This window comes from Girardinichthys multiradiatus, chromosome 6 (genome assembly GCF_021462225.1).
Source record: "Girardinichthys multiradiatus isolate DD_20200921_A chromosome 6, DD_fGirMul_XY1, whole genome shotgun sequence".
NCBI classification, from domain to species: Eukaryota; Metazoa; Chordata; class Actinopteri; order Cyprinodontiformes; family Goodeidae; genus Girardinichthys; species Girardinichthys multiradiatus.
In genome coordinates, this window is record NC_061799.1 from 8,858,531 (window position 1) to 8,879,532 (window position 21,002).

General features: G+C 38.7%; 1 protein-coding gene across 4 annotated transcripts in view; it reads right to left on the reverse strand.

Moving 5' to 3' along the window:
* LOC124870090 (low-density lipoprotein receptor-related protein 8-like) overlaps positions 1-21,002 on the reverse strand; it is a 138,762-nt gene that overhangs the window by 19,577 nt on the left and 98,183 nt on the right. For all 4 annotated transcript variants that reach the window (XM_047368568.1, XM_047368569.1, XM_047368567.1 and 1 more), the window contains exons 9-13: positions 20,001-20,126; positions 9,867-10,038; positions 7,157-7,384; positions 3,688-3,806; positions 3,293-3,432 (exon numbers count right to left, since the gene is read on the reverse strand). In XM_047368568.1, the coding sequence (XP_047224524.1) occupies positions 3,293-3,432; positions 3,688-3,806; positions 7,157-7,384; positions 9,867-10,038; positions 20,001-20,126 (785 nt within the window). The remainder of the gene's footprint in view (positions 1-3,292; positions 3,433-3,687; positions 3,807-7,156; positions 7,385-9,866; positions 10,039-20,000; positions 20,127-21,002) is intronic.

Genomic DNA, 21,002 nt, shown 5'->3' on the forward strand with positions numbered 1-21,002 from the left:
TTTGACAGGTTTTAGGAATTAATCCGATTGGATGAACAATGACACGAAAAGGCAATATGTAACCAATTAGAGACCAGCATGAAGTCATATGGAAGCCAAAAGTTCAGGAACATACACATCCCTCAACATTGAACTGTATGTATTCAGGCCTACACAAACAAATAACCCCAAATAAACCAAAACTGGAGTGGGGATGCTGAAAAATCAGAAGTCAGACAGAATTTATAAGTAAACAGATGTGATAATTTTTATTTTGCAATTTTGGTTTACTGTGTTTGTACATTTTACCTGCAATTTTGATGGGGTCGGCGCCTAAGTAAGCTGCCGCTAAGTTATAACAAAATTTAAAAGCCTCAGTGATTTAATTACATTTTATGCAACATCGTTTTTTGTGTTTTTCCAGTAGATTTTATTTAAAAAAGGCTGCACAATATATGATGAATATATCGCCATCGCAATAATCAGTGAGTGCAGTATTTATATCACAATTATAGTACAATAACTGTTGGCTAACATATTTTAAGTGTTATGAACTTTAATTTTAGATGCTAATGTAATGTATGGCCACATGGACAGAGTCTCACAGCAGTAGATGCTCACACTGGACACAACGACAATGGCCAAAATACTAAAAGGTCAGAAGGTGATGGATGCGCAGATGACAAAGAGAGAAAAGAAGAAAATATAAATATATTACACCTGATTTCATTATCACAATAATTATTAGTATCGCCATTGCAACATTTTCTAATATGCGGCTCTATGTACATGCTGTTTCACAGTAAAGATTTAGCTATAAACACAAAGCAAGTGACTTAATTGTTTAAATCATGTGAAATAAAATGACAAAGAATAAAACAAGGGTTCAGAACACTGACATATGACAAAGAAGAAAGAAGAGAAAGCTTAGTATCTTACAAATCTTTTCTGTTTAAATCAACTTTTTTTAAAATACTCGAATTCCCAACATTCTCTAAAGAAGCTTTGTTGAGATAATTCAAACCAAGTAAGGATGTTTCCTAACTCAAATGAAGCAGTTCTGACAGCTGATCATGACATTACAACCTATCAAAACAGTGAATGAAAGATGCAAAGGTAGAAATTGTAAAAATGCCTGCTGCATTACAATTTCCAACAAAAAATGTCTTCCTTTGCTGTCTCCCCATCTCACCTTTATCCCCCTTACCAGGACTGTGTCCCTTGGTCACAAATAACATTTACATTATAGATATTAAATCGTATGATGATCGGCTGATTTTAGAAGAATGCTCAAAACATTTTTAACAAAAGCTGAAGCTGTAAAAACTAAGCTACGGGTTTTACTGAAGCAAAGCTTGTTTGCAAAGTTTACTTCAAAGTACATTAGTAGGACTGAGATCATCGAGCACCTGATATCAGAGGAACATATATTTAAAAAAGACAGCACATTATCAGTTACTGAATACTATTATTTAAATAAAAACATTGTAAAATGAAATTACTTGATCCCTTTTTATATTCTTTTGGCTGCTTTAAGTAAAACCCTGCCAATTTTCCCTTGTCCTGGTTAAGCCAGCAGTGTAGTGGTACTTTGTGAATTATGATGCAAACCCTATAGTACAACACATAATCGATTTACCCTGTTGTGACTACAAGGTGACTCTCTTGTTCCACATGCTGGAAACACACCAGCCCAACGATACTGAGTGGAGCTTCTTGCATGCATCACATTACTGCCTCTGTCGGATCTACTATGAGGTGCTCTTCCACACATTCATCCTTTGTTTACTCAACATATGCATGACTTGTTTATTATCTTAATCTTATCTGACCAAAGCAAATGGTTCCAGTTAAAGTTCCAATAGAGTTCAGCAACTTTGCGTTTCCATTTGTGATGGTAAGACAGAAAAGACATCATTCCAAAACAATCAGTTCACATGTAAATAGTGTTTAATGGTTCTTATGGAGACCCGGTGACAACCAGATGCCACTCTTTGGTGCATGGGTCATCAGCTATCCTTGTGGCAAGTGGCTATAGGAAATGGGCCTGTGTTATGTCATATTTATACCCCAGGGAAACAGGAAGTCCTGGATTACCCTGATCAACTTAAAAAGGCCTCAATTGAAAAAATGCTTGAGTAACATTTATTTTAAAATTGTTAGGAATACTTGCAACTGTCATTGGTGATTTTGTTTAAAACAAACCAGTCAGACTACCGACATGTAAATGCTTAATTAGATCCTCATAAGGGCATTTCTCCCTTCCTGGAGATGTTTTCACATTTCAGGAAGTGAGGAGAGGGTCTCTAACCTGGGAGCCCAAGAGGGGTACAGAGGTGGTAGAGAGAACCACGCAAAGGCTGGAAGCAGCAGGACATAACATACTTTGCAGCTTAAATAGGCCGCCAAAGTGGAAGGATATGCTTGATTTAAACTGCGGAATGTGTGAAAGATCACAAGTGAAGCAGTTGAACGGGCTGAGTTGACTTCCTGAACTAGCTCCCAGGCAACGCCTTCCTGCTCTCACTGGGCAAATGTCTTAATGAACATTTGTTCCTGCTGTGAAAATGTTTTTTTATTTTTTTCTACAATTTTTTCTATGTAAGATTATGACACTACAATAAAAGATTAATTTATTTTAATGCTTTTCATATATCTGTACCAAAGGGGTCAACAAATGTGGCCTGCCCCATTTGGTCATAACCCCCTCCTAGATGAAGCAGTTTATGGTGAAGTCTCAGTCTACTGCTGAATCTGTCTCTACCTGTAGTCACACAGACTACTTCCATGGGAGGAACCCCTCAGAGGAATAGGTCTCTTGGCTGTTTCTACATTTGCTAGGATGATGATGTAGAGGCAACTCTTGGAATATTGCTGCTTCTGAAAACGACAGTGCTCTTACACAGGCATGATGATTCTTAATTTGATTTATTTTCTCCGAATGCTCTGATTCATCACATGCCCACAACACATTTGGCTGGTGACCAACAACAGAAGTGTGTATGCTGCTTTAGAATACTCTCTGCTTTATATTGCTCGTTTGAAATGCAAAGCCATTGAAAGCAACAAGGAAATAAGACAAATGGCTAAAAATAAATACACCCACCAACTGAGCATGAAATAAACTGAGTTCAATGATTTGATTCAGACTCTAATTCACCGTTCTGGGGGCTCCTATGAGTTTTTTGCCAAATATGTAGACGTGATAAAATGTGGGGAGGTTGGGTCTTATTAGGAAAAGCAGCAGAACATCTTTAAAATGCGTTGCAAAGTCTTACTATACTGGGATCAAACTGGGAAGGAGAACACAAACCTCAAATACAGCCAGAGCATAGGGGTGTCCCAGTCTTTCCGCAGATGACATGTGTGTTCTGCGGTGAGCTCCGTTCAGGTCTACACTCGCTATGAGATGCAATTTGGAGTCCACCCAGTAGAGGCGCCTGTTGGCTACATCTGAGAAGCACACACACACACAGGTTGGGAGGGAGGGCTTTCCCAGGCTGAGCAGAAATTGATCGTCTCTGTGGTAAGCCTTCATGCACTCTGATTGACAAATCGCTTCGGTTGGAACTGATTACTTTTTAAAATGTCAGAGTCTCACTGTTACACAACACAGATGTACTGGAGGATCCAAACACTTCAAATATTATTTTAACGCAACAGTTGTTTTTTAAAATCTAACTTTTGTCATAATTGGTCTCCTCTTACCCAGAGTAATGCCATTGGGCCATTCAATATTTTCAGACACCAGAACCTGTCGATCCACTCCATTCATCCCAGCTTTCTCTATCTTGGCTCGTGTGCCCCAGTCTGACCAGTACATGAAGCTGGAAGAAAGACAATAAAGGGATTACTTTATTTTTTATATTTTGATAATCACTAAAATGTATAATGTTGAAAAACCACTATATATAGAACCTATCATGGAACATTATGACAAGTCAGGTACTAGCTTTGCCATATGACTCCACTGAAATTACCGTCTTTACAACCCTCTTTGCACGGTTATGCAAAAAACATCTAAACTAGTTTTCTTAAAGGTTAGTGGTCAAGAATCAGTGGGAGGAATGGGTGTCCTCTACTGGAAGATTTGTGGTTCTTCACATGTTGTAGTAAGCTCAGGCAAGACACTACATACCAGATTGCAACTGGTATGCTTTATGGTTTGTGACGGAGAAAGAAGTTGTATGTGAAGAGTGGAGAATAATGCACATAAGAAAAAGTGTTGCATGAGTGTATCTAAATGCCTCAATGAGGCATGTGTTATAGAAATTAAGCACGAATAAAAGGAGCTATATACCTTCTAGGTTGTTTACTTGACACCTTTCAACGTTAAAATGCTTAGGTTTTTGCTACAAAGCAAATGTCTTGCAATGATTAATAACTGTTTGGACTCAGGGAATTAAAAGCATTGACATCCCATATAGTATAACCATGTATATTCATGCCACTTGTCTATGGATTCTGAACTTCCTGACTGATGCACCATAGTTAACTCTGAGCACTAGGTCTCCTCAAGCTTGTGTGCTTAGTCTTTTATTGTTTACACTACTGACACAAAACTGTCCATCTACACATAGGTGAAACCTGATCTCCAAATCTTACATGATACCTCAGTAAAGGAACCAACAGATGGTCCAGAACTCTGGGCTCAGAAGAGTCAGTTTATTTTAGGAAAGAAGCAACACAGTGTATCAGCAACCACACACCATTCTGCAGAGCTATGGTTGATGATGTACTGTTTCTCAGTTTGGTGCTCCAGCTGCGAAATGGTTGCCCTGCAGAGGACAGTGAGAGGAGATGAGAAGGTCATGGGAGAGCTTCTGTCCACCACAATCTGTTCCAGAGATGCTGCAGGAACAGGACTTGACATCGACAGAGCCTCTTCACTCCCCCTCTGTGAACTTTCTCAACTGCTCTCACTGGGCAAACAGTACCACAACATCAGAACAGAACCAGCGGACTGCTACACAGCTTTCCAACTCTGTTGTTAAAAGGCTGAACTGCTGTTAAGGTTGATGTTAAAGATGTATGAATTGATTGCAGTATCTGTTTTATGTTTATATATATTTGTCTCATTCATTTAATCTTTTTTCCGTAATTTGTTAAATAAGAAGCGATATCTCATTTTGTGAGAGACAGTTCTCAATATTAGAGTAAGCAGTTGATAGCGTGTGATCTGCTAAGCATTGGCCTAGTCACATCTAGTTTGAATTAATCAAATGCAGATCTCTGCTTCTTCTTCTTTGGTTGCAAACAACAGATGCCTAACACCATGTTGATATTAGGCGTGTGGCCTAATATCAACAAAACTATAATTTTCATACATTTAAATTTGAGATAAAAACATGCAATACGTTAAAAAAGCCATTGTTGTTAAAGACAGAAAGCCACCACTTTGTTTAGTCCTGTGCCAATTTGAAGTATTTAAAGTAGTTCAAAGTCCTTTCAAAAACTAAAAAGAAATTACAAACAAAATTCTGGTGGCATATTCCACTGTTCTACTGGCATGCCACTTTTATAACTGGATTGCCAGTTATATGCCAGTTATAAAAGTGGCATGCCAGATACCACTTTTCGGTCTACGTGCTGCTGCTTTTTGTAGTTAACTATTTGCTTTAAATTTAAATAAAAATGATCTGCTATCTTACAAACAAGACATTTAGATCTATTTCCAGAATAGAAGATTTTATGTTTGCTCCTGTGTTTTTAAATATTATGCTCAATTTTCCAGTGGTTCTGGTAAATCTGTCTCTGTACTGTCCTGAATTTCCGTGCATGTTTTTCAGTTAACACTTCCTGTCACTTCTATTCAGTTTTACCTTTTTCTCAAGCATACAGATGATCTAAGACTCTCTCGGATGAAGTGAAAATCAGTAAAAATCTGGCTGGGGTTGTGTAACAAATCTTTAACTCTGGGAAAGAGGTTAGTGGAAACATATTTAATTTGTTTAATGTCAGGTTGCTCAACTGAAATCCATATCTGAGTTCATTATCACAGTCACCTTTAATAATTTAGTCTGATGAATAAAAAGTACAGAATAATTGTAGTGTAGTGCAAATAAACTCAGTTTGACACCATATTATACTGATATATTGTAAATTGTTATGCAAATTCAAGGGACAAACCTCAGTAATTAGCATAGATTTTAAAATTAGAAGGCATTAGAAGGGTCCGTTTTGATAAATGATAATTAAAAAGATTTTTAATGTTTTGAATCACTAACCAATCAATTGTTTAATGCCTGGTTGGAAAAGTACAGTGCCAGTCAAAAGTTTACATCCACTCATCAAGGGCATAAATGATGCATTTGAACTGTTCAAATGCAGCAACAAAGCCCCGGGTTCGAATCCCGGCCTAGGGTTTTTTTGCATGCTCCAAAATCAACACAAATCTGCAGCTGTCCATATGGAGAAGCCTAATGACTTCAAGAGAAAGGTTTAGGATTGAGCTGTCCTGCCATAATGAAAAGCAAGAATGCTTGAAAGAGTCCAGGTGAAGCTTTCATATCTGAGAAAAATGTACCAGCTGCCATGCATGGTGGTGGCATTAAGCAAAGTGGGTGGAGTAATGCAAATAAAGTACTACCTCAGAATCTTCAGCTTGCTACCACAGCTTCATGGTTAAACCTTAAACATAACTGGAAATTCCCACAGAACAATGATCCCAAAAATGCATCGGAACTGCCTTTAGAATAGGATAAAGCAGGCCTACCTCAGGCTTTTAAAATAGTCTTTACTTCAACCCTATTGAAGTTCTGTGAACTATGCTTAAAAGACGGATCCATGCCAGAAAACCAACTAATTTATTTAAACTCTGCCATTTCTAACAATAAGGTGGCAAATATCTTGCCAGATTTAAGCCAAAAGCTTGCTTGCTTGATCGGTACAAAGCATCTGTATTCCTTCTAAAACTCTCCAAAGGACATTTACCCAAAAAGGGGTGAGGTTGTAGGTATATATTTGAGCCAGTATGAATAATGTTGACCCTGTGTTTATTAAAAAAACCCACTTTATTTTCAGACTTGTTTACCTAATTCCTGACTGTGAAATTCATTGAAGTTTTAGAATCATTGCTAATTTCAGATGAATCAGTTAAAGTCCAAAATACATAGAACATTCATGTTTATAATGAAAGAATGAAAACTGACCCGGGGGGCCATGTCCATATAATTACCCATGATGGGGATCTAGAGCTATAGCCCGGGGCTCACTCAGGTCAGAGCTGATGAGGACGCGCCTCTTGGTGCCATCCACTGAGGACACAGAGATGGACTTGTCTCCTGAGTCGGTCCAGTACAGGTTGTGTTGGAGCCAGTCCAGAGCCAGGCCCACAGGGGTCTGCAGGGAAGAATCCACCAGTGGAACCTGCTGGGAGGGGTCACTGGCCTCATGGATGAAGGCGCTGCAGGGGGGGAAGGGAGGGTATAGGAGAGAGTGAAAGGACAGGGAGGGAGATTATTGATGAAGATTGTCTTTTTGGCACATTGGTTTGATAAATTGTTCAAAGATAAATATGAAGATACACTATAAGGCACACAGCCCAATCACAGTAACTTACAGATTTTTTTTTGATGAAAGCTGATATATATAAAGAATACATCCACCCCTGAAATCACCACAGTGCTGTAAAGTCAATGATCAGCAGAGAATGAGGTCACCATGGGAGTTATAGTCCTGGGCATGCACAAAGCAGGTTCATGCAGGGGTTTCTGTCCTTCTTAGGTAAATCACTTGTCAGACAAGGCTTCACTTGAAGATTGCCCTAGTCGCTATTCATTTGGACCTGGCAGAGGTATTAGGTAAGGGCAAAGCAGCTGTGCTCCCTAAAAAGAATTTTAGTTTTAGTTTCTCCAGAGAGGAGGATCTTTTAATGTCTGTTTTATAAAAAGAACACAGCGCTCCAATTAGAATGCTCTAGTTGATAAAACATGGTTTGGATAACAAAAAGGAGACATGAGCAGATTGTCTCTTTTGTCAGCTAATTCCCATCAGAGAGCATCAAAGAAATAGTTACATAAAATTCTGTCAATTTATCCAGGTGTGTATCTGCATCTTAGAGACTTTGCTGTAGAAAATGCTTAATTCAGACAATATTATAAATCAAAGAATGGCAATATAAACACATGAAGTGTATTTGGATAAATGTGCCCTTATAACTCAGCCTTGCTAGTTTGAAAGATTAATTAGGTGGGTAAGTAACAGCCAAGTGTTGCTTCTCAAATACATTGTTTAGTTGATCAACAGTAACTATCTTTATAAACTAGAAACTTTTACTCTTTGCTGGTTTTGAGCAGAGGAGTTTGCATGAAAACAAGGCCCAAGAGGCATCAGCAACGACTCTTAAGTAGCAATTTAAAAAAAAACGATGCTATAACTGTTAAAGAGTTTAGAGATGCACCAATCAGAGATATTTGGGCAATTTTTGATCTCTGGTTACACCAATTCTGGGGGATTCTGATTTCTCTTTAATAAATATAATTAACAGCATTTGAATAATTATTCAAGCATTCCTGCCCTAGCGGGTGTTATTTATTTCAGGAGCAGGTTAAACTTCATGCCAAGTTTGTGAAAAAGCAGACGCTGTAAGAATTGATTTTGCTATTTTAAAACAAAGACTAAAGTGATTATTAATCTATCCTATAACAGATTTGTGAATAACACAGTTAGCATTTACTATTAACACCATTCTTTGTGTCTATTTCCTGGAGAATAGGCACAAAGACATCTGGCATGGGCTTGCTTTATTGTTATAGCAGTCCGACAAACTGGCCAAGACACCTGTTGGGGTTGTTATGATTAGCTTGACCTGGTAGCTCTTGGGTATGGTGTGTTCACTGATAAGAAAAAAGATTAAATCTGGTCACAGCCGATTTTTAGGTGCATCTCTAAACAAGATCCTCTCTGGACGTTTACATCTCCTAAGAGATAGATTTCTGTATTCGAACCAGGAAAGTCCTTTGGTCCGCTTATCTTTTTCTTTTGGTGTGGTTGGCTTTCACATTGTACGTTTTGCAAGTGAAATATAGCTTAAAAACAAAGCCACGTGGATGACAACCATTGCTCCCATTGAACAAAAATTATGGGGGCAGGACAGAGCACAGACTGGGAAATGAAGGAAAACAACTGTGGTAGTCCTGCCAGCAGCCTCTCTGTTTTGCATATTATTACAGCTTCAATATATTTGCGAAGATCAACAGCAGCTCAATCAACAACAATGTTGAGATTTTTTATTTATATATTTTTTTATTTATAATCTAATTTTGGAACCTCGTCAGAGAATGCGCGCTGCAAGCCGAAGGAGACGCTGTGCTCTGCATCAAGCTAAAAGGCAGCAGCATTTCTAAGCAACAAAGTGCGGTTAAGGTAAGATTTAAGTATAAAGTTCACCGCTATGGTGGCTTGTTAAGTCCAAAAAGACTTATGTTTTCTGTAGTTTGGTGAGATTGAGGCCGGTTTGTATTCACACCAGAAGTGAACCGCACCAGAGTTAATTTGCAAGTGGACAAAATCCACCTCAAAAAGTGGGGGTTGGTCCGGTTGTTTGGTCCACGTTTGAGTTTACTTGAGCATATTCACACCTGCACAAAAGGACTAACGGGAAAACGAACTCTGGTCAGTTTAAAGCAGACCAAAAGTGTCTTCTTTGAAACATTTCCATCCTGATGTTCCAAGAAATGCTGCTGTCTAAAATCAATACCAACAGCAGCATTTGCTACCACATACAAAGTACATATCTAAATTCCTCATAGATATGCAAAGTTTGGAGAGAAACAGTTTATGCATATAAGGTTTATTAAAGTTTTAAACATTTATTTGACTCAAATTCTTTATTTTGTGCTATTCTTAGATGGTTAAACTATCCTAAACTTTTGATCTGTATTTACCTGTAGATTTTCCTGTGGAATCGGTCACACCAGAAGACACGGTTGTTAGCCACATCCAGGTCTAGAGCCACTGCATTCTTCTGTGTAGATACAACCTGGCTGTAGTCCCTCTTCACCAAGTCGATGCGCCGGATCTCATGGCGGTTAGTGAACAGTAAATATGGGCTTTTCCCTGCATACAGAGAAAACAAAAGGAAAATAATTTTTTTTTAAGAGGAAGTAAAGATGGATTCAAAGTAAAAATGCAGATGAGAATATCATAGAGCAACACCTTTAAGAAAAAAAATAAATGCATGGTTAGTAGGGGAACACATCAGAGATGGGAGTTGATCAATTATTGCAGAGCTGAATAAGCTTTGATGGTTTAGTAGAGAGAAGAAGGAGGACTGGCCTGTTTTCCTGAATAGAAATCATTTATTGCTCCACAGATGATCTTTAAACACAGTGCCAATAATATAATTCAAACTAGCAAGGATGTGAAGAGCATAAAAGCAAATTAACCGTTCTGCAGAGAGATCAATTACTATCACATTCAAAAAACAGATATAAAACAAAATGTAATTGCTCTTGAGTCAATACATGCAAGACCTGTGAACCATGATGTTCCATGTCAGACATTAGTTATTAGCTAAAGCGGTCAGGCTTCACCATAGTATCAAAATTTCAGGAGACTATTGAGCTCCACATTTGTAGCACACAGTCAATATTCAGTAAATATCATGTTTTATAAAAAGATAAAAAATGCAGGAATGCTTATTTATTGCTGACAATCCTCCCTGGACAATTAATGGACAATAATCCTTCACTTAAATAGCTAAACTGCTGTTGGAATATCAATAAACAGGTCTGTGTGTATGAATAAGTTACATGCTCCTTGACACCTTCCAAATATAGATCAGAGGCACTGCTGAATCTGACTGCACCTTTTGAACAGCATGTCGTCAACTTTTACACAGGCAATAGACAAAGAGAGAACACAACCAAAGGGAAGTAATTTTAGCCTTGGAAACTGAAAAAAGTAATTTAAATCCAGCTAATATTGAGCAATAAAAAGCCCAAACCTGAGTTCCCCTTTACAACTGACACGAAGACTTAAACTAGATGCATTTTATGTGATGGATCTGCACAAAATCATCAATGGAAATCAAATTTATTAACCAATGGAGGCCTGGATTTGGAGTCACACACAAAATTAAAGCGGAAAAACACACTACAGGCTGATCCAACTTTGATGTAATGTCCTTAAAACAAGTCAAAATGAGGCTTAGTATTGTGTATGACCTCCATGTGCCTGTATGACCTCCCTACAACACCTGGGCATGCTCCTGATGAGACGATGGATGGTCTCCTGAGGGATCTCCTCCCAGACCTGGACTAAAGCATCCTCCAACTCCTGGACAGTCTGTGGTGCAACGTGACGTTGGTGGCTGGAGCGAGACATGATGTCCCAGATGTGCTCAATCGGATTCAGGTCTGGGGAACGGGCGGGCCAGTCCATAGCTTCAATGTCTTCATCTTGCAGGAACTGCTGACACACTCCAGCCACATGAGGTCTAGCACTGTCCTGCATTAGGAGGAACCCAGGGCCAACCGCACCAGCATATGGTCTCACAAGGGGTCTGAGGATCTCATCTCGGTACCTAATGGCAGTCAGGCTACCTCTGGAGAGCACATGCGGCCCTCCAAAGAAATGCCACCCCACACCATTATTGACCTACTGCCAAACTGGTCATGCTGAAGGATGTTGCAGGCAGCAGATCGCTCTCCATGGTGTCTCCAGACTCTGTCATGTCTGTCACATGTGCTCAGTGTGAACCTGCTTTCATCTGTGAAGAGCACAGGGCGCCATTGGGGAATTTACCAATCCTGGTGTTCTCTGGCAAATGCCAAGCGTCCTGCACGGTGTTGGGCTGTGAGCACAACCCCCATTTGTGGATGTTGGGCCCTCATACCATCCTCATGTAGTCGGTTTCTAACCATTTGTGCAGACAAAGGCACATTTGTGGCCTGCTAGAGGTCATTTTGCAGGGCTCTGGCAGTGCTCCTCCTGTTCCTCCTTGCACAAAGACGGAGGTAGCGGTCCTGCTGCTGGGTTGTTGCCCTCCTACGGCCTCCTCCACGTCTCCTGGTGTACTGACCTGTCTCCTGGTAGCGCCTCCAGGCTCTGGACACTACAAACCTTCTTGCCACAGCTCACATTGATGTGCCATCCTGGATGAGCTGCACTACCTGAGCCACTTGTGTGGGTTGTAGAGTCCGTCTCATGCTACCACGAGTGTGAAATCACCACCAACATTCAAAAGTGACCAAAACATCAGCCAGAAAGCATAGGTACTGAGAAGTGGTCTGTGGTCCCCACCTGCAGAACCACTCCTTTATTGAGTGTCTTGCTAATCGCCAAAGATTTCTCCCTGTTGTCTATTCCATTTGAACAACATTGTCAATCAGTGTTGCTTCCTAAGCGGACAGCTTGATTTCACAGAAGTTTGATTTACTTTGAGTTATATTGTGTTGTTCAAGTGTTCCCTTTATTTTTTTGAGCAGTATATATATATATATATATATTTTTTTTTTTTTTCCACTTCATAATATATCTTCATAGTTGTAGGAATGTTCTGTAAACTAAGTGGTGCAAACTCTCAAACAATCCGGTTTTAATTCCAGGATGTGAGGCAAAAAAACATGAAAAATGCCAAGGGGAGTGAATACTTTTGCAAGGCACAGTATGTCTTGTAAAAGAGTAAACGACATATTGTCTTGATCCTGATTTTCTGTTGTGTGTTATTTATTCGCTTAATTTTGTTCCTTAGGTCTTGCTTGTTTATTCCTCTCTGCTTGTATTTGTTAGGTGTTTTCTTTATTAGTTCATTCTTTTGAGTTTTCTTCCTTCTGGTGTTCTTGGTACATTTAGAATTATTTCCTGTTGGATACCTTCTTTTGTTTAATTGCGTTTCTATTCTAGATCTATCCTGTCTAATTAGTCCCCCTCCTTCAGCTGCTCTGCCTTCACCCACCTTAGCAGCTCCTCATTTCATCTGATGAGCTCTTCTGGTTTATTGGTCATCTCCCATCCCTGTCTTAGTATATTAGTTCCTGTTTTCTCATTGTTCCCTGCTGGATTCTTCTGTTTGACAGCTCATACCATGGAGTTCCATTTCCTGTGCTCCATGTCCATTCTCTGTGTGCAAGACCATTGAGTGAGTTCTCATTGTTTTATTGTTAAAGTTCTCAATTTCACCTTTGTCTCTGCAATTGAGTCCATCATCAAACCAAAACATGACTTCCCTTTTACAGACTGATGGTTTTACTTTGCTGTTATTTCCCACTGCTCTTAATGTTGAGCACCAGCATTTATGTTTAAATCTATTGATAGAACTGTCTGATTTCCATAATTAAATCAATCAGTGGCACATTCAAGGTTTTAATAGTTTTGCAGTTTTCTTTCATTTTTGTTTTTATTTAGTTTTGACTTCACATTCTCAGTTCTATTTTAAATTAGTTTTTATTTATTTGCAAGATCAGTTCTAATTTTTTTTGAAAATGCTTAGTTTCAGTTTAGTTTTTATTAGTTTCAGTTATTGTTTTAGTCTTTTTTTCTGAAATCAAATCCAGAGACATTTCCAGCTCAGAGATTAAAAGAATTAAATGTTATCATGATAGAATGAAAACACTGGTACAATTCATTTCTTTTAGTTTAAAATATTTTTTTATAATTAAACTATAAAAATCAAGTGTAATAACAGGAAAGTCTATCCACACTGTTGTTACCATTTCCTAAGAGTAATAAAACAAATAAATAGCAGGAGTAATGTCTGTCTTCTATCCTCCCCTCGTTTTTCTAACTGCTCTTTCCCTGCTCTTAGCTTTACTCTTCTTTCCATCAGTCTATTGTTCTTCTCCCTCTCTAACTCTTCCAATTTTCCTCTGCTCTTTCAGTCTTTTTTCTAACAGTCTTTCTATTTTCCTCCTCTCCCCTCTTCTATCAGCCTTGCTATTCTAAAACAGAGACATAATATAATCAAAATCCAAAAACATTAGAATGTATAACATAAAGAAAAATTACAACTTAACAAATAAAAAGGACTTTTGTTTCAGATACCCATTAGTAGTTGGTTATTTTTAGAAGAGAAAGTAGGATAATCCTAATATACCTATAAATATTAACTCTTCTTCAATTATTGAATTATTTTCCTCAGCTTATGAAATATCACACTTGCTATATTTAGCAAAAAACCCAACTATTTTTACTTGGAGCTACAGGCTAATACAACAGAAGAAATGCACATTTAACCACGTCATTATTTTCCCCTCATCATTCTCATTTCATGCAGTTCTTGCCTCATTCAGTTTCCCCGTTATGACTCCTTTCAGTAACTTTCATATCCAAACTGAGTGGAAAACATTCCTCAGCCTGAGTTCACAAATCACTATAATACATTAGCAAAACAACTCATAACTAATTAACTAACTAACTAAAATATAAACTAAAGGTCACCAATAAATTCAAAAACATTTTACTTTGGACAAATGTTTGTGGACAATGCAGCGGTCCACTTTCCAAAATCAAGTAGTTGTTTTAATCATTCTTATTATTTCTCGCTCTCTCAGCTGCAGCTAATCCCTGTGACCTTGTCTTCCTATTAATTGTTCTGTTCGTTCATAAAAGCTTAGATTATTTGCATAATTGTGTCCTCACCTTTAGTAAAACAAAACACATCTAAGACTTTTTTTTTACCTGGGCACAGTGAATGTGTAATTCTAAACTGAATTAAAGCTGCAAGCAGCATTGTAGGCCTACGCAGCTCAGCGCCGCTCGGCCTGTGCAGCAACTGCGGGAGCCTGGCATCACCACCTACACGCCACCGACGTGGCCGCTGCTCGATTCCACATGTCGCCACTAGGTGGCACTGTGAGCGACCTGTCATACAATCTTTGGTCATGCAGGGTTCTCCTCCGCCGAGAAGTGTTCAAACTTTGGCCAAAATATGACCTTCCCGATGGAAGCTGCACTCACTTGGTTGTTAGTGGGCAGGGCTAGAGTGATGTTATCAATTGACTGTGGCAACATGTTCAACATTGATCAGTGATGATGTATACTACATTTGAAGTGGATCCGATGATGTATGAGGGAGATAGAGCACTTGAAATGTCCTAGGGGGCGCTGCTGATCCAAATTCCAATGAAATCCAATAGAGCTATTTGGAGGCTGATAAAGATCAACCATATTCAGTTTGGAGTAAATTGGACCATGCGTGTGTAATTTAGAGCCAAACGTATGGCCATGGCGTGTCATCAGACTTTGCCACGCCGCCACCCTCCCTCCAAACCAGTCAGTACTGGATTTTATCTTAGACCATCATGTTATCTGTCACTTGGGACAGTTTACATTGATTAGGTGAAGGACACCAAATGTGGCTGCCATCAATAGCAGTTATACATTTTTGGCCATTTTCATAGTTTTAAAATAAATAAGCTAAAGTAAAATGATTAAGGTTTATTAATATCTGAGTGTAATATTGTTGTAAAATGCATATTTAAGAGTTGCATGAATGTTTCAGGGTGGAACCAATGTTTATGTTGTTGTTGGGTTTGGATTGATTTTTTGGTTGCACGCCATGCTCAGTAGAGGGCAGCATGTTTCTTTTTTTTTTTTTTTGATTTAGATAAGACAGAGAGACTTGAGGAAGCATTCGGCGAAGTTTTGTGCAGTGAAGGTGTAAAGAAGACGTACTCTGTGAGGTGTTTGTTGACCCCTTCGGGTTGGTGCGGCCAATGAGGTACAGAATGTTGATATTTTTGTAAGTGAAATTACTGATTGTTTTGTTGTTAAACAGTATTCTTTGTTTATTCTCTATGAGAATGCTTTCTGTGTGAAATGTATTATTTGTGTTTTTGTACAGTTCTCACGGTATCGTTGATGACAAAGTGTCTGATTAAATGCCAGTAAATACCAAGAACGCCTTGTGTCCGTTTGTCCACCTGGAGGGAGTCACACTGATGGACCATCAAAAGGAAAAAATGACACTTCCTTTTCTCAGGGGGCGGGGCTTCAATGATGTCAGCATCTGATCAGTGATTATTGTTTGGGGCCAGAGGCAGATCAATCTCAGAAGGTTTCATGTCTCTGTGACTTTCCTTGTAAAAGCTATATCAATTTCGTCTTTTATGGCGAGAAGTCATATTTTGAGGCTTGGCCACACCCACACGTTTGATGCAGCAAAAAGCTTTTGATAACTTTTGATCCCTATTGCCTTAAGAGTATACTGATTGATTTTGAAGTCTCTAAGTCAAAAGCTGTAGGAGGAGTTCGCCTAGATACAGAGGCTAGAAACAGCAAAACTGGGGTCAAAATCACAACTTCAACCAAAAATGGCCGACTTCCTGAGGTTTGGACCAGCGCTCCAAGATACTTTTTTGTAGGTCCTGAGAAGTTACATATGTGTACATGTGTACCAAAATTTACAATCCTCGGTCAAAGCATGACTTGGGGATGATTTTTTAAGATTTTCTAGGGGGTGCTGTGGAAGAATTAGGCTACGCCCACCAAATATCTCATCAGGTCTCTTTTGGGGTCTGGACTAGAATCAATCATATTGAATTTGGTGCAGTTCAGTTGATATATGAGGAAATTAGAGCTAAACATATGGCCATGGCATGACGTCAAACTTCACAGCACCACCACGGCCACGCCCTTTTATGAAAAGTCACCAAATATGAAGGTGATAGCTCAAAATCCCTAGGAGGAGTTCGTTAAAGTTCAATGAGAGTAAAAGTGAAAAACAGCAAATACTTACCCTTTGATCCAAAATGGCCGGCTTCCCGTGTGTTTTAGTGCATACCCCAAGACTTTTTTTCTTGGTTTGAGGAGTTCTACCAGTACGCCAAATTTCAGATCTCTACAGCATACAATTTGGTCTATCTCACATTTGGGGGAGTGGCTAAAAGGTTTGGCCATGCCCACTGACAACATTAAAGAACTAAAATGATGACATCAAAGAACTAAAATTTCACACGGGGGACAATTTTGGGTAAAATCGTGTGCATATTGGGGCATGGCAAAGCCCCCATATTGCCCAGAAAATACTGCATAGAATAATAATAAGAAACCAAGCGATTACAATAGGCCCTTGCAGGCTTCCTGCTCGGGCCTGAAATGTCCAGAGGATAGTAGATTGTAATATAGTGTGCATGTAGGGTTTTATCTCTTTGATGAGGAACTAGTGCCCTCCTTTCTCTGAGTCCATGTCCCTTTAACAGAGGATGATAACATGATCCCAACTGCAACCTCTCATCTCCAGAGGCACATTTTAAAGTTTCTCATTAATAGTTTACAGTCCTCAGTTCCCCATTTGACAGTTTGTGTCACAACCTCAGTGTAGCATTGTGGTCTAACACTTTCTTGTTTTCTGCCCTTTCCTTACTCTCCCGGCCCAAATCTGAACGATGGAAGTGTGTCGTGGGACCAAGTGTTCTAAAAAAACTGGTCATTACATTGTCATCTCTAACGTCTCTGGAGTGGAAATGCTGCCATGCTGTGTCAAGCGCTGTCAGTCCTATTTTTTTATTGCCTAAACCACACCACAAGAATCTGCATCTACATTTGTTGCCATTCCTCTCTAACACTCCATCTCAGACTCTGAAATAAACAAGAAAGTTATAACCACATATAGGTCCATGCAAACGTATTCATACCCCATGATTTTGTTTTATCACATTTTGTCATGTTACAACCACAAATATCAATGTTTTTATTGGAGTTTTAGGTAATAGAACAACACAAAGTAGTGCATACTTGTGAAGTAGAAGGTAAATGATACATGGTTTTCAAACTTTTTTCTAAAGTATTTAGTCCCCTTATTTATAATATTTTCTAGAACCAGGTTTAGATGCAATTACAGCTGCAGTCTCTCATGGTACATCTCTACAGATCGAAATATTTGCCTCCTCTTTTGCAGAATAGTGCAAGCTCAGTCAGAGCTTCAACAGCAAGTTTCAGGTCTTGCCACAGATTCTCAAATAGACATATGGCTGTACTTTAACCAAGCAAATAAAATCCTTTGATCTGAACATGTGGTGTCCAATGTCCGTCCACAACGCTGGTATAAAACATTTGAGATGCTTTAGACACACCTCAATCAATTGAATTGTACCATGCCTATGCACCACTCGTTGACATGCAGAGGAGGTAATTCAACCATTTAGATCCATTTTGTCTATGCGGGGACACATCTAAAACATGTAGAACTCTGAGGACTGGAATCAGGCACCTCTGATCTAAACCATTCAATTGTAGTGGACAGATTCTCCCACCTGAGATGTCCATCTTTACAGCTTCTTCAAAGTTACTGTGAGCCTCTTGGCTGCTTCTTTGATTATTCCTCTCCTTGCCAAGCCCACCAGTTTAGGTGGATTACCACGTCTCGATAGGTTTGCAATTTTGTCGTTCTCTTTCCATTGCTTGATGATGGACTGAATGGCGTTTTATGAGATGTCCTAAGCTTGAGAAGTTGTTTTAGATCATTAATTCTCCACAACTTTATCCCTGACATGTCTGCTGTGCCCCTTGGTCTTCTTGATGCTCCATGTTCATAAATGTCCCTTCACAAAACAGCTGGATTTAAAGGAAGATTAATTCACACAAAACCCAATAAGCATTTTGTTTGCTGAAAATACATCTATCGAGCTTCTAAAAAGGTTCATAAATGTCTAGGTTACCTTTGGTGGAAATTTGTTGTACAGGAAAAGATTTCTCTTGTCTAGAAAAAGTTTTAGATGTCTAAAACAGACCAGTTTTAGCCCACAAAAAAGAATAAATTGTCCTCATTGAGGTTATCACCATATCACAACTGAACAAAAAATGAAATTTGTTTAGTGTCTGAGTTTCAGGTTATGCTTTCTAACATTTTTGCATACTTCAGACTTCTTTGCAGACCTTATATTTTTTGAATTTTTAGTCTGAGTTTAGACCACTTTAAGACCAGCAAGCTTTGCTTGGCCTAAACCTGGACAAAATATATAGGTCTAAATTACAGCTAGAAACAGACGTCTTATTGACTCATTCCTTAATGAGGTTTACATACAACTCCTACATTGAAAGCAGGTCTATGTATCACTGGAAAGTTGCACGAGAAAAGTGGGACACAGCACAACTTTCAAATTTATATTTGCAAAAAGCGAAGACAACTTGATTTTCTTACACTTTAAAATAGTGCAACACATTTTGTTGGTTTAATCTTTTAAATAAAGCACTGTAACATATGGAGGGGTGAAATGCACACACAATATAAAGGCAGGATTTAAAATAGCTGCACTTTAATTGCGCAAAAAAAAAAGCACCTGCAAATGAATGTGATTAATCTGATTCACTGTTTTCTGCCTATTAATGAGTTCCAATTTGTGGGGGAAATGAAGTGTAAACACAGAACACAATGGCCTTTATGAACAATGACCTTCTTCATAGCCTCTAGTCATTGCTGAAGCCAATGAATATGAACTTGTCTTCAAGCAGTTCACTTCATTCCCTGCTTGTCACCTAACATTTATTAGGAGCCCCAAACTAAATTGACTAAACTGATGTAATTTTCCTCCACCAAGATCTGCCAGGTACCCCCGAAGAGTTGATATGCCTATTTATAAATGTTCAGCATGGCTAAACACATCAGTGTGTCACTCAGGAAACTAAAGTAATGAGAGCCAGTGGATGGGTTTGGCCAGTGAAAAACTAGGCTGGCTGCTCTGATGATGCTCGTCATTATGTTTTTTAGCAGTTCTCTTAGGTACACAAACAGCTGCAAAATGGTGATAAGATTGTAATTGCAGAAAGATGTTAATGATTATATGAAGCAGAGGGTTTGATGCTGTGGTACAAACGAGTGATTGGGTCCACTAATTAGCCAATGCAACAGCTCAGAGATTGTATTGTTATCAGCAATGAAGCAGAATTTACTGTTTATCAAGGGAAATACATTCACAAAACTAGTTAAACTGCATCTATAGATGCTATGACCTGTAGCAAAAAATCAACCAAACATTTCATACACACTTGTTAAGAATTTGTGCCCTGGGTTTTACTTTATTTTTTCCTCAGTATATAACTGCCTTAAACTTTCATCACTGTAGATCAGTGTAACTCACCTTCAGCCTTGCAAGTCTTAGTGACCAGGTCCATCTCATATCCTTCATAGCACTCACACTTAAAATCTCCTTTGTAGTTGATACATATCTGGCTACAAGCGTCAGGGTTCTCACATTCATTGATGTCTGCGAGGAAGACAAGAAAGAGATGTTATTAGTCTGAAGCTGAACATCAGAGCTGAACAGAAACTGACAATTATCCCTGTGACATGAAAAAAACAGTGAGAACAGATGCTTATTTATGACTTTTATTGGTGTACAAACACAGATCATATAAGAAGCTTAAGGAAAGAAAGAACTTAATAAGGAGGCGTGTTTCATGCATGTCAGCCTCTCCTGACCTTTCTTTTCAGACACCTTTTTCTGTGGGTTGCAATGGGTGTAATGATTGTGTTAAAATGGGGGGAAAGGGTGTGAAGGGCATGTTATGTGTATGTGAACGTGCGAGAGCAGAGCAAGTGCATCTTTTTCCCTGCGGGAATGATGAGCAGCACAGATAGACAGACAGCTAGAAAGAAGTAAACACGTTTAAACTGGCATTGTCAGCAGTCAGCTGGCTGCTCCTTACAGTGCCTTTAAAAAGTATTGAGGACCACAACAGCAACTCTGACTGTTGACAAGAGCCGCACAATTGGCTGAACACGAGTAAATATTAAATAATACATTATAAATATAATTTTATCTTCTTCTCGCAACAGAAGCCAATGAAACTAAACAACCAGACTGACAGTTGAAACTTGAGATTTCCTTAACATATGGAATCATTTCACTGTATAAACAAAGAATTTTCATAAATATGCAAGGTCTCATATTATTTCACTTAATGTTTAGTCTTATCAATCAAATTTTGTTCTAATTTCCAAAAACAAGTCCAACTCTTTTCCAACTGTTTTATTTATATTGATAAAAACATCTATGTTTCCTTTCTATCTTTTCTTCTTTAACATCAACTGACACTTCTTACAGTAACTTCCATCCCTGCTTATTGGAGCTGATTCTGCA